General features: G+C 41.8%; 1 protein-coding gene and 1 long non-coding RNA gene across 16 annotated transcripts in view; both read left to right on the plus strand.

Moving 5' to 3' along the window:
* The first annotated feature begins 7 nt into the window (after positions 1 to 7).
* LOC309541279 overlaps positions 8 to 14,629 on the plus strand; it is a 452,672-nt gene continuing 438,050 nt past the window's right edge. Inside the window, exon 1 of the long non-coding RNA XR_014223687.1 lies at positions 8 to 2,201. This is a non-coding gene — a long non-coding RNA (uncharacterized lncRNA). The remainder of the gene's footprint in view (positions 2,202 to 14,629) is intronic.
* The window catches only part of BIN1 (bridging integrator 1), a 110,600-nt gene continuing 109,750 nt past the window's right edge, over positions 13,780 to 14,629 (plus strand). For 6 of the 15 annotated variants that reach the window (XM_082238338.1, XM_082238336.1, XM_082238341.1 and 3 more), the window contains exon 1: positions 13,781 to 14,018. In XM_082238338.1, coding sequence (XP_082094464.1) covers positions 13,938 to 14,018 — 81 coding nt within the window. In that variant the 5' untranslated portion in view covers positions 13,781 to 13,937. Of the gene's footprint in view, positions 14,019 to 14,629 lie in introns of all 15 variants that reach the window. The other 9 variants (XM_082238331.1, XM_082238332.1, XM_082238330.1 and 6 more) reach the window with 4 other exon arrangements.

Consider the following 14,629-nt stretch of genomic DNA (forward strand, 5'->3'; position numbering starts at 1 on the left):
AAAGAACTGAGACATCCTCTGCAAAATTCTAGTAAATGATAGCCAAAGTACTTTGTCACCTCTTCTAGCTAGGTTCCCATGGTTAGCTGATTGCCTGTGATAAAAGGCAATTATGAGATAACTGGTAACAGATTTGCATCCTCAGGATATCTGCAATTATCACATGCATAAAATATAAACTCATTCTTAAAGATAAGTGTGACTGACTGCAGGATAAACACTGGTTAGTAATGTTTGTTTGTTTGCTCTCTTCATGTCTCCCACTTTGACTTTGGTTAATTTTTTGATAGTTTTTGTGCATTAACTATAATGTACTAAAAACCTAGTATAATATTTTGAAATATTGAGACATTTTAAAGAAAATTATGAAACTTATAGGTTGTCTAGATTCCAATGTTTGATTTTTATTTCATAAAAGCTTTTTAGAATAATATACAAAAGGGATATAAAGTTTATGTAAATTTAAGCCAACAAGTCACATAAATGGTTAAAGAATAAATTTTTATATTTGTCATTTTTTAAAATTTATAGTTATTACAAATATAGCTTTCATTTTGAATAAAAGCTTTACTTTAGTATCTTGACATTTTGTGTGTGTGTGTAATTGCACATTGTATATCCTGCTTTTACATAAAACTTTATTATTTGTGTGGGCTACTGCCCTCTCTAGGACAGATAGATAAATGACATGGTGTTTATGTACTTGAAAAATGTGCACTTTGTAGTTGCTCATATAAGCAATTTGTATAGCTAGTGGCAACCAGACAAGTTAATGTTTGAAACTTTTGCCTGTTACAGGATGGGAGGACAGCAATCTGACTGTTATGCAGAAAGCATTATTAAAGCAATTACTGTGTAGTGAAACCATTTTATACCTGCAGCTAAATGGTTGCTAGTAAGATTGAATAAGGATATGTACAAAATGGGTGAAAGTTATTCACTTTGAAACATTTACATTAGATATTTCAAGCCAGCTGTTACTACCTTGACATTTACTTATCTCAGCTTCACATTAATTTTCCAAATGTGTATCTGTCCAACTTTCTTGTGAAGCCCTCTCTCCATCTCTGGAGAAGTTCAACAGAGAATCAAAACTTGTGCGCTCTCAATATTTAGGCTTGCTTTTGGGAAACTCTGAGAACTTGGTTACATGGGGATCAAATGACTGGTTCTCAGTTTGAATTCTTTATGGCACTGTAATTTGGACTGTTGCATTAGCTGTTATCAAAAGTCATAATATGTTTTTATGATCTTTTGTAAGTTAACTTTTCATATGATATAAAAATAAAGAGAAACATTTTAATAGTTTTCTATCATTAATAAATACGTTTAGTTACTTTGATCATTCTCCCTATTTGTCCCTTAGCCATAATAAAGTAATTATATATCAGCCCTGGATTTTGTCTGAAATTGTTGCAATTGTCAGCACCTTTAAAAACAAAAGACATCATAGGGCTATTCTGCCTTATGCCAGCAATCCAAACACATTTATTGCAGCATAAGCTTTGTTGCCTACAGTCTATACAGTCTACATCATCAGCTCTTCATAATAAATAATTCCCTCATGTGAACCTGCCTGGGCTATGAGATCTTCTCTAGGTCCGGCCTCCCTCAGAGGCATGCTTGGTGGGGACTCCAGAGAGGGCCTTCTTGGTGGTGGCTGCTCCCACACTTTGTAACTTCTTTCCTAGAGAAGTTAAACTGGCTCCCTCCTCCTTCTGTTCTTCCACCAGCAGTGAAGACCTTTCTATTCCAACAGGCCTTTGAGAACTGTTATTGTCTGTGGTTTTTAATGGGTCTTCTAATATTATTTGAATTTTATGGTGTCTAATTACATTTTAATAATAAACATTTCTGTATTTTTAGCTTGTTCTAGTTTATTTGTGTAAGGCACCATGAACCCTGGACTGGGGAAAAGGCATTGTAATAGTAGTAGTAGTAGTAGCTGAGGCTCCAATACTTTGACCTCCTCATGAGAAGAGAAGACTCCCTGGAAAAGATCTTGATGTTGGGAAAGATTGAGGGCACAAGGAGAAGGGGATGACAGAGGACGAGATGGTTGGACAGTGTTATCGAAGCTACCAGCATGAGTTTGACCAAACTGGGGGAGGCAGTGGAAGACAGGAGTGCTTGGCGTGCTCTGGTCCATGGGGTCACGAAGAGTCAGACATGACTAAACAACTAAACAAGTAGTAGTAGTAGTAGTAGTAGTAGTAGTAGTAGTAGTAGTAGTAGTCTTTAAGGTGCAAGAAGACTTTTTGTTTATGCTGCAACAAGCTGACATTTCTCCCCGCCCCCAGACTTGCTTTTACTTTCTTACTGACCTAAAGCACACTTGTTCAGGTATTAGTCAAGGGACAAATGTGAGAGTCCTCAAAAGAAGGAAATACGTAGCCAGGTGGCATGGAAGATCCTGAAATCAGGGCAAAGATAATTTCCAGGTTTGTTTGTTTTTTTAATTACTGCAGGGACACATTGCCTGGAGCTGCATACTTGCCTCTTGCTGTATCAGATGTTATTAAGAGTAGGTGCTATGAATTGAAATTTATGCCAATCAGCCTCTGGAACACATCCTGGATGTTGCAAAATCTAACCATTTTCTTTTGCTCTAGAATTCATTCATACTGCACATGCTAGTATGGTCCAATGCTACAATATCATAACTGCAACAATATACCGTATTTTTCGCTCTATAACACGCACCCGACCATAACACGCACATAGTTTTTAGAGGAGGAAAATCCATAGGCATGCCACCCATAGGCATTCCCTCCATAACACGCACAGACATTTCCCCTTACTTTCTAGGAGGAAAAAAGTGAGTGTTATGGTGCAAAAAATACGGTAATTTATGCTCTGTCTTTCAAACTACCACCCGTCTGTTATGTGCTGTAGAAAAATTAGTGTAGTGACTTCAGTGCCCTTGATATTTTCCTTTCCCAACCCTCTTGCTTCAATCCAGGAAAAGTTAATTGGGTTTACATGCTGTTTCAATGGAACTTAAAGCATGACAAGTTATTTCTGGACTGGACCCATATTTTGTATTATCTGGTTTATTTCCAGGATTATCCAGTGAAAAGTTTGTTCTGGGTTGGTCAGGTTGGCTCCGAGTCAGAATGTCCCCCCCCCCTTCGCTGACAGAGTGAGTTTATTTCCAACTCTCACATTCCCAAGTTAAGAAGAGCCTAGTTTGCAGCTTTGGGAGAAGACTTGACCTATGTGCAGAGTCTAAGCACTGCTGGCATTCACTAGCAGACAGATATTATCCCCAGAAAAATGATACTGTGCAGTACTTATGTAACCTGTCCACTATGTATCAAAGTGAAGAGGAGGAGATGCTATTATTGAGCATACATTCAGAAAGCTAAGTTTGAGTTCCTTTTAAGTTCTGCTTGTCTCTACCCATATATTTTCTTGTTGTTGCTGTTTTCACTATTTTAATTTATTTAGCACTCTTCTGCCATAAACAAATGCTTCTTTTTCATCAATAATCACAATATGTTGGTTTTACTAGACCATTTTTGGGTCTCACTATGCTTAGTTGCAGACTGGTTCCTGTTCAGTCCCCCCCCCCCATTTCCTTTAAAAAGGAAAGAAGTAGAGGATAGAGAGAGGAATATAAATCACCCTTCTTACTGCTTAGGAGCAGTATGATTCATAATGTTATCAGAGGTGTTATTGAAATGCATACTAGTTGAAGAGGAACAACTAACTGTGAAAAAGAAGTGAGGATAAATCCCTACACCTCTTGACCAACCAAGACGGTTTCACATTATCATGCACCAAGCATCTCATTTAGCCCTGAATTTTTCCTTTATTTGTGCCTTCTTCACCATACTGTGAACATGGAAAATGGCAGACTTCCTCATGGCTCACAAGGTGGTGGTGGTGGTGGTGGTGGTGGGGATGGGGATCAATTGAAAGTCACCTGCAAGTAAAAAGCAAATAAATAAATAAATAAATAAATAAATAAATAAATAAATCCACATCTCTCCTGCTTGTGGGGATGTTTGAAATTCAGCAAGCTGACAGTCGGAGTGGTTTCAAGCCGTCCCTCCACAAACAGAAGACTACCCAGCACTGGGCAGTTTTAAGAAGGGAGAGATTTGAATGTGCAGATGTGGTGCACTGTGTGTAGTTTCAAAGGCTGGTTCAATCCACACCTTCAAAGATGAAAGGACATATTGAGTAGGTTTCCTACCATCTTGAGCCATACCTTCAAAGTTCACCAGGTGAAATTCAGCAAGGGGCCAGGACTGACCCATTGACCATAGGTTCCCCCACCCCTGGTTTAAAACATTTCTGTCAACCAAGAGCACCACAAATCAACAAGAAAGAGAACCATCATCAGCTGTAATGATTGATGTATAAAGTGAACGGATTAGCAAATTAAAGCTCACTTTCACCTTACAGCCTTGCTGCGTTGTTATCTTTGCCAAGTATCTATAAATCCAGATGAAAAGTCACATGTCTCTGGCTACTGGGAATCCCAGAAACTGGCATAGATTTTAATTTGAAACAGTATTGATTAAATTGCACCACTGCAGTTCATAAGTACATATGGAAAACTGAATGGACTGAAATCTCGCAACATCTTTAGGATCCTCCATTGTGGTGGCTGCATTAGGTCTGCCTGTTTGTGCCCTTGATTACTTTCCAGGCATGATACTTTTGTCATTTGCTATGTACAAAATGATGAAGCATGTGCCCAGGTGAATTTCCCAGCATCTAGTTCATTTGTGGTTTCCTCCCTTTTCTCTTGCACAGCCTGGTTGCTGCAGTTATTTTCAGGACTTGACATGAGTCCTATTTTTATATAGTATGAATTTTTATTTGCCCAACTGGAAAAAGGTGTATTTAACAAAATCCTGCTCCTGAGGCTATGAGTGCAGTTGAAAAATAAATGTGTATCAATGTGCAATGAAGCACTAATATTCTGTGAACAATTCAATTGCCTGAATCAAATCAAAGACATTTTGCTGTATAGAATCAAAACACCACCAGATGGTGCTATTTTTTTGCAGTAGTCTGTCTATATTGACTTTCATATCTATTCCAGCAGGGTGGTGGATGAGACGGTGCGGGGAATGCTTACTTTGAAATAAAAGCTTGAAAACTTGGCTCAGATGGTTCAGAAAGTTCCATTTAGAAAGTCAAGAGAAACTAGATTTATTGACTGGTTGAAGAAATCTACCAAAATTTTCTCAAAATAAAAAAATTCCTTCCAGTAGCACCTTAAAGACCAACTAAGTTAGTTCTTGGTATGAGCTTTCGTGTGCATGCACACTTCTTCAGATACACTGAAACAGAAGTTGCCAGATCCTTCTATATAGAGAGAAGGTGGGGAGGGGTATTACTCAGAAGGGTGGTGGGAATGGGAGATAGGCAGAAAATTTTCTCAAATACGGTAACTGCCTCCTGCTATAGGGGGTGATGGAAGGGGAGGGGGATTACAGTGACTTGGATCTGTTATCAAGATTGTTCATTGCTTTCCAGTCATAAACAGGACATCTCAAGTACAGTGGTAGCTCGGGTTAAGAACTTAATTCGTTCTGGAGGTCTGTTCTTAACCTGAAACTGTTCTTAACCTGAAGCACCACTTTAGCTAATGGGGCCTCCCGCTGCCACCGCCCGATTTCTGTTCTCATCCTGAAGCAAAGTTCTTAACCCGAGGTACTATAGTGGAGTCTGTAACCTGAAGCGTCTGTAACCTGAAGTGTCTGTAACCTGAGGTACCACTGTACTCCTTGAGATGAAAAATAAAAATAAAAACCTGTCTGATTCCCCTCTATCAAAACACTTAGAAAATTCAAGGCTGGGGGAAAGTGGTCATAATCAAGTGACTCTTGGTTTTGTAGGAACAGACAAACACTCATTTTGATGTTGAAGAAGTAAGCTTTGATATCTATACCCACCCAACACTGTTCAGATGTTTCAGGAGTGTGCTGACTTGGTTTTCTTCTCACACATACTGAACCGGTCCCAGCCATAAAATAATTTGAAGCCATGTAGGTTATATATCACAAAGTGAATGCTACAATGTACAGCTGCAACAGTGAACACATGCCAATGAATGAAAAAAGAGCACTGTGTGTGGGGTATGTGTGTGTGTTCACGCGCACCATCCACCAGGCTGTTCAAATCCACTGGGCTGTTCAAATCATACACAAGGATACATTTTTCAAAGAAGCAGATACTTCCAGCTTGGAAACAGAGTAACGTGAGATGGAAGCCACATTGGATTACGTTTCACACATTCAGGATTCTTACTATGAACTGGTTCACTATGGATACAAGGTAAGAGTGTTATGAAAAATATTTCTGTCACAAAAGTGAATTGCAGTGCAGACAACTGTGTTAATGTCAATGCAAATATATTTGATGAAATGAATAGTATGCGCCCTTCTTCTTCTTCTTCTTCTTCTTCTTCTTCTTCTTCTTCTTCTTCTTCTTCCTCTTCCTCTTCCTCTTCCTCTTCCTCTTCCTCTTCCTCTTCCTCTTCCTCCTCCTCCTCCTCCTCCTCCTCTTCTTCTTTTCATTTAATTTATATATCACCCTATACCTGGAGGTCTCCAGGCGGTTCACAGAACAAAATCAAAATATAACAGCACAAAATATATAATCAAAATGAAAACAACAACCCAATAGCCCCCCCCAAAAAAAACCCCCACACATTTTAAAAGGGCATAGGATGTAAATCAGGTCACCCGAAGGCCTGGTTAAAAAGGAATGGTTTTTTTGCCTGAATCCTAAAGGTGTATAATGAAGGTGCTAGGCAAACTTCCCTGGGGAGAGCATTCCACAGACAGGGAGCCACTGCAGAGAAGTTACTTGATGTCACATTGGTATCTGGAGATTAAGTGTTTTGAAGCCAAGATTTAATATACTGTGTAGGGCTTTCCAAGAGTCCTGTATAGTGCTTTAAACTGCGCAAGGCTTGGGCCTTACCATTCATCAGCCAAAACCTGCTTTCCTTTGCCAATGCCGAACTGGGAATGCACACTGAAGCATTGGCAGCCACATCTCTACCTCCCCAAGCCTGACATGATATGATATGGTCTGTAGAGAATTGCCATACTTAAGTTTGTGTTTCACCTACAGTACATGCTAGTGTAAATAAGAATCTGTAGACTGGCAAGCTTTTCAGGTCAGATCAATGTATTTGTACAGCCTTGCAGTGCTGACACCTCTTGAGGTCAAGCAAAACAAAATACCTTTCCATGACTATTGTAGCCTATGTAAACAATTCTTGCAGAGCGCATTATATATTTTTTCAAAGTTTAGATAATAGAATCACAGTGGCAAATATGGGAAAGTTGGGAAAGTATTTACCAATTCATCCTTGTCAGCACTAAAGGACTTTTTCCTTTTAGCATACAAGGAATGTTAAATTATCTGTAGCTGTGATCACCGCCTGGAGGAGGCTAATTAACTTTTGGCAGAATCTAGAGTCTGATGATGATGATCTTATGCAGCCTCATTCTTTGACTGCCTTTTGCTATCCTAATCTTCCAAGTCTTGTTTGATTAGGCCCTGAAGTTAAGCTTCCTTATGGCAACAGTTTGTTTGTCAGAGAGCTCTTTAAGAACTTTGTTATCAGTTCTTCGCTTGATTTTGAAAATGCTGCAAGATTAGCTCACATTGTAGCATGCTTTTCTGATCAGGCTCCCAGTTGCTAACCTAGTAGCAGTAGGCAACACTAGTAGCTTATATGTATATAAGAGTTGGCTAGGATGCAAAAAGGAAATACAGCCTTGTCCTGCCACTTCAGTGATCTCTTTGCCCATTCACTCTTCCCGGCTTGCTCAAATGTGCCTTTGCACTTTAGGAAGCTCTAAAGGGCTAATTCATACGTTTGCTTTGCTAGGTAGCTAATGTTTTCCTAACAATGTGTAGTCATTTCTAGAAGCAGATAGTCTCCTGTTTAGGCTGCTAAAGCATGAAAACTCTAAGCTAGTAGGCCAAAGACAAACACCAGATATCACCTAGGTTTTGCCTTATCAGTGTGTCACTTGATTGACCCCATACAATAATTATCTCAGGAATGCAGCTGGCTAGGCAGCCCTGGAAGATAAAAGACCATTTACGCATCCCAAACTCATCCCAGAAACTTCCTGGGAGCAGTTATGCCATTGGTTGGGCTTATCTGCAACCCCCTCTTGCTGGAATTGGCCATGAATCAATGGTGTGAATTAGCAACAGTGCTGATTCCAGGTTCTGATTTCTGATCTTCTCCTGATTTCCTTCTGTGCCCCTTCTCCTCCTTTCCCCTCAAAGGAAGGAGATGAGGCTTCTTGGCTCAGCAGCAGACCAGATGGGAATGAGGGTGTGAGTTTTATTGTGAAGAAGAGGAGCTGCCAGACAACACAGAAGTGTCTCCAAGAGCTTCTGCTTTTCCTCTCTCTCACCTCATCCCAATTCTTTTTGTTCCTGCCTTCACTCTCTGTAACATGCATGCCTACGCCCTGCACACACAAGGAATTGCTGCCGCAGACACCAATCCAGTTAAACACTGGTGTGGTCAGAGGGTGGGCTGCAGTACTGAGGCCCACCGGGGGTCCCCAGTCTAGAATTCTGGAAACAATATGCTTGTGCAGATGAACATTCAAAATGCTGAAATTTTGGTGACCCAAAATTGCTTTTATATCTACTCGGTGGACATTTTTTAAAAAAGCCAACAGCAGCAGCAGTTGATTTTATTCTATAACCTTTGGGCAGCTTGAGATATTTAGCCTCAAAGTTTGTGGAGCACTCAAGACCAGAAACAGTCATGCAGTTAGTGATATTGGTCTAAAATATATATATAATCAGGCGGCAATGAATGATTGAAAAATGAAGAAAAAATTACTGCCACACGTAATCATTATAGTCACTGGTTGCCATTGCTTGCTGTATATATTATCATTGCATAAAAATTGAGATGAACTAATTTATCCCGATTTACCAAAATTCTGAACACTGAGAAGATGCAAAGACAGTGATAAAATGTTCGCGCACCAGTATTTGAAACTGACCTGAAATATGGCAGTGTGCTAAAGATTGCATGCCTCTCTTGCTGGAATGAATCGTACACTGTTGTCTCTCTCCCTTAGTTACTCTGAATAGCACCAATCACCTGTTCAGCAGAGAGGTGAGGACAGCTACATTTGCAAGTCATTGATTGGTGCTATTCACTGTAACTAAGGCTGTGAGCACATTATCCTTCACTCTGGCTCTAGGGCAGTTTGAAGCAGAGTACTGTATACATGCCGGTAGCCACAATTTATATGCGTCCTGTAGTTTCTGGAGGAATACAACTTCTATCTGATTTAAAAACATCAGCTGCGGTTAAGCTGAAATGTGTGCATTTGAGGCAGGAGTTGTGTATGCTCAGATGGCAGCTTTACTGAATAGGAATTTGGTGTGGGGAAACAAATCAGGTATTGCACATTGGGTGAAGACAACCCCAGCGTCTCTCTGGTCTGCAAAGCAATGTAAAAAAGTGCAGGGGGAGGGAAGGACACCACTGCATTTTAAGGTGTTCATATATACATAGGTTGCCCCTCTACATCTGCAAAACCTGCCTGGGGAATTGTACATGTATCAGCCATTTCCACAAGCACTTCTCCATTTAGTGAGGAATATGAAGGCACAGATCTCTTTCTGCATGCATATGGACCCTAGCTTGCTCAGGGCAAGTCTAGAAATTCTCAGCAACTGTCCTGCGAACAACTAGGTAATCGAGAAACATGGGATTGATGGATGCTGCTGCCCATTCTTAATCTAATCTTTTAAAACATTGTCCTGTTCCTGCCCTTCTAGAACGATTTGTCACTGAGATAGATGAATCACCATTCTTCTTTTGCTAGTCAGATTCTATTCCATTAGCATAAGAACACAAGAATAGCCTTGATGGATCAGGCCAGTCGCCCATTTAGTCCAGCATCCTGTTTGCACTGTGGCCAACCAAATGCCCATAGGAAACCCACAAGAAGGACTTGACTGCAACATTGATCTCCCCCTCCTGTGGTTTCCAGCAATGGGTATAGTCATCCTGGACAGTAGCTATTGATAGGCTTCTCCTCGAAATCCTCTTTTAAAGCTGTCCAAGTTGGTGGTCATCACTGCCTTTGGTGGGAGTGAATTTCACAGTTCAGTTATATGCTGTGTACACCCTCTCTCCTCTGTTATTTTAAGTTTGCTATTGGATATTTAAAATGAGAGGCCTGGTTCCGGCATACCAAATTCGAAACGAAAACAAGAATTGGAACAGTCAATCAATAAAAATAAATTTGAGCTGATTATCATTGCTGGCAGAGCATTTTTCTGCTATGTAGATTACGAATAGTCTAGGAAGTTAGGCCTGATGATTCCACAGTGGGTTAAGAGCTTATCTCCTGATAGGTGTGGAATCTCAGCATTCCAGCCAGAGCTTGAAGAGGACACTTCCATCTGTTAAGGCATGGGTAGGCAAACTAAGGCCCCAGGGCCAGATCCGGCCCAATCGCCTTCTAAATCCTGCCCGCGGATGGTCTAGGAATCAGTGTGTTTTTACATGAGTAGAATGTGTCCTTTTGTTTAAAATGCATCTCTGGGTTATTTGTGGGGCATAGGAATTCATTCACCCCCCCCCCAAAATAGAGTCTGGCCTCCCACAGGTCTGGGAGACAGTGGACCAGCCTGACCCCTGAGTTAAGGAGTGGGGTCCAGATATAAAGTGCGAAGGAGACTGTGTTTGAATGAGGCAGGCAGCCTGCAATCCTAACCCAATTTACATGGAAGTAAGCACCAGGACTTACTTCTGAATAGGCATGGTGCTAGGGTTGCACTGTAAGCAACTCTGAGCTAACTTACAATTTAATTTGGGGAGGGAATGCTATTAATGTTCCCTTAAAAGGTTATCATTAATATTTTATTGGAGGGGGTTCATTTCAGGACTGCACCAGAACCAAAAAGGCTTGAAATAGAAACAAATGTACCCTACTTTCCTGCCTCCAACAATTAAAATTTCTCCCCACCAAAATTTATCAACCAAAGGGTCAGTTTTTAATTTATTTATCCATAGTACATACACAAGCAAAACCATTAGAATGGATATAACATGTAAAAAGTTGCACATTGTCACATGACTAATAAAAATTAGGAAATGGCTATATTTACACAACAGTTTTGCTTATTTATTGAGCATTGGGGCTGATCCTATTAGGCAAATGGAAGTGGTAGCCTTGGGCAGATGATTTTGGGTGACAAATTGTTTGTTACTTTATTTATTAGGATTGTGTTTTTACTTCTAGGTAGAGAGAGCAATGAGATTATCTGTCTCAGGTGCCAAAATAACTTGGTCAGTCTTGGGTATAATGCCTCTGACTTTGGCAGGGCTGGGGAGCATTTGCTTTTCCACCTCAGGCAGCAGAATGTTTTGAGCTGGCCCTGTTGGGCATATAAAACTAACAATCCAAACTGATTATAATATTCAAGCACCTCAATCTTTGTTGTTTAGTCGTGTACCTCAATCTAGTCAGGGGTATATCTGGAGTTGGATGAGGAACTGCACTCACAAAGAGATGCTGGATACGGGGACAAATAGAAGAAGACGCCTTCACCCCGGTATGGCTCCCCTTTATCACATACACAGCCCAACAAGACAACAATAAGAATCCACCAACGGCATACGAATCAATATGGCTAACCTGATCCTAAACATCCACCCACCCCACTCACACATGAAAACAAAGTTCACCACAGCCAATCACAAATGAACAACCACACCCTAGGCCAACCCTCTCACCACCAAAGGAACACAAGCGAATAGTAAAGACGCTGACACAAAACCCCACACATGCAGTAAGTAGAATAGAAGCATTGCCACCCAACCCCACCCCCACTCACCATGCCCCCTCCACCTCTCCCCCTTCTTCCTAATGTAACACTAATGTCTCAACAAATGAAACTGATCTGTAAAAAATGTAACTTGAAAAAAGAGACATTGCACATGCTTTTGTAGACCAAGAAATTGTTAATAAAAATACATTAAAAACAAACAAACAAACAGATGCTGGATATGTAATTCCCTTTTTGTCAAAGCTGCCTGGGCTAATTGGTACAAATACTGATTTATTTATTTATTTATTTAGACAGGGCTATGTGCCCATGACTGTGGCAGGTCTGTGTCTATAAAGTTGTATTGGAGCCCAAATCTCTATTTGATCAATCTATCAATTAAAGCACTAATAGTAAAATGAGTGTGATTTTTGTACCTTAGGTGATTTCCCCCCCCAAGAAAATGGTGTGTGTATGTGTGTGTTTGTATAATCACAAAAGGATGGTGGAGCAGTGGTCAATTTCTAACTCCAATTCAAGTTGTTAATATTAGTGTAAAGGTAAAGGGGCCCCTGACCGTTAAGTCCAGTTGCGGACGACTCTGGGGTTGCGGCTCTCATCTCACTTTACTGGTCGAGGGAGCCGGCGTTTGTCCGCAGACAGTTTCCGGGTCATGTGACCAGCATGACTAAGCCACTTCTGGCACAAGTACTTGAAATTATTGAAATGAGTCCGTAAGTGACTGTGGATGCCAATTCTGGGTCCACATGTCCTTCCACAGTGGGGACATTGGTTTCCGGGCGGGAGTTGATCACCAACCTGGTTTTTAATTCAGTGGGGGAGACTCAGCTTCTGGTGTCTTTAGTAAATGCAGACTATGGGGCTACCACAGAGCAGGCCCTTCTTGGTCATAGTGTTCCTTATGTTGGTTTCATTCAGGCATCAGCTAAAGGTGCATTTATTCATGCAGGTCTTCAGAACACAGGGGGAAGGACTTTGCCTATTTTATTGCTGAGTGTTTTATTGCATTTTAATGTGTATTTGTGATTTTTGAACCATGATCATAATGACGTTTTGTGTGTTGCATTTATCTGGTTGACCACTGTGAGAACAGGATACTGGGTCATTGGTCTGAATCCAGCAGCTTGGAAGTTATGTTGCCTACATCTCAGATGTGTGCGAGATGCCTGTGGTTATTCAGGAATGAATGGAAGTTACTTTGTACATTGTCAGAGGTTCTCTGTTCAGTGACCCTGGCACCAAACACAGATGCCAATTCTTGTCAAATAAACCTTAAGTAAAAAAAGGTGCCCAGTTGTCTCTGCCATCTCTCCTTAACCATGGTTGTTATTCCCACTATGTTAGGATTTTAATATCCTTAGAGCAAAGAGCCATTTGCCTTTTCCCTACCTTGCAGGCAAAGTATTATGTACAGTACTTCGATTGCATCACCATCATCCAACATTCATGTATTATTATTAAGATTATCTCCAGATTCCTTTTAAGAAGTCTGCCAAGCGGCAGGTGCATTTAATTTCAACCAGAGAAATGCACATTGCTCTAGGGTAAGAGGATAATAAAAAGCAGGATATTTGATAAAGTTCAAAGATGAAGAGGGCCACTGCAATTTCATCGTAAAACTGCAGCACCCAGAGGAATCAAAGACTTGACATTCATTCATCGTGCGTTTCTATCTTTGAACACAGCAAAAATTAAAAAGTTGCCGAAAAAGGTGAAACCATGTGACTTAACCCTCATCCTTGCAGAAAGCAAATGGGGCAATAATAATTGTACATCTATTTATTTTTCAAATCACGATGCCCATAGGGTTCTCCTCCATGCTTAGCCTACGTTTATTGGCTCCTTAGCTTAAGTTCATTGCTTCTTCGTTTGCTCTCGCTAGGCTCCCGTCCTCGTCCTGCTCCCGAGCAGGGTGCGCTGTCCCTTTAAGAGGCCGCCGCGCCTGGGCTGCACTGTCTCTTTAAAAGGCTGTATTCTGCGGGTCCCCGGCTCTTGAAGAGGGCTATGGCCATTGTTTCGCTCCTGCTCTTTCCCCTCTTCCTCCGGGTCTGATCAATTTAACCACCACCACCGCACAGCTTTAAGACATCTACATATATTTTAAAAAGGACAGCAAGATGGCTGAGATGGGCAAGGGAGTCACCGCAGGGAAAATCGCCAGCAATATGCAGAAGAAGCTCACCCGGGCCCAGGAGAAGGTATGGGGAGAGCGCGGGGCGGAAAAGGCAAGGGGCTGGGCCGGCGGGCCGGGCGTCGCGTCTGCGGTTCCCCGGGGCGCTGATGGGGCTTCATGGGTGCGGGGAGAGGGGAAAGGGTCGCCAGTCCAAGGAGCAGGGTGGGCGGGTGCGCCTTGGCGAGAGTGGCGCAATGCAATTCAGTGGGGCGTCCTTCTCTCCCCTGCTCTCCTGGAAGTGCCGTCCCTGCGGAGGATCCCTGGTGCGCCTTGACAGCTCGGCCACGTCTCCTCCTTGCCCGTCACCCCCGCGCTACTTTTTTGGGGTGCCCATGCTGCGAGACCCCCCCCGGGGTGGGCTTGGGAGCAGGGCAATGCAGTCTTCGCTCCTGGCTCGTAGGCTGCTTCGGAAGTGGAAGTCCGGCTGCCTTCAACACGAGGGCTTCAAATCACAGCCTCAGAAGCGCAACATGGGGCCTGGGATAGCAGACAACTCCTACGAGCCAAGGACCCTTCTGCCCCTCCTAAAATATTTGAGGGGCTGCCCCCCCCAAGTTGATGGCCATTGCCATTCAAATGGTGTGCGTGTCTTGTAATCGATTATGTGGGGCGCTGCTTACCTCCCCCCGAATATTT

Source organism: Podarcis vaucheri (assembly GCF_965113315.1).
Source record: "Podarcis vaucheri genome assembly, chromosome: 1".
NCBI lineage: Eukaryota > Metazoa > Chordata > Lepidosauria > Squamata > Lacertidae > Podarcis > Podarcis vaucheri.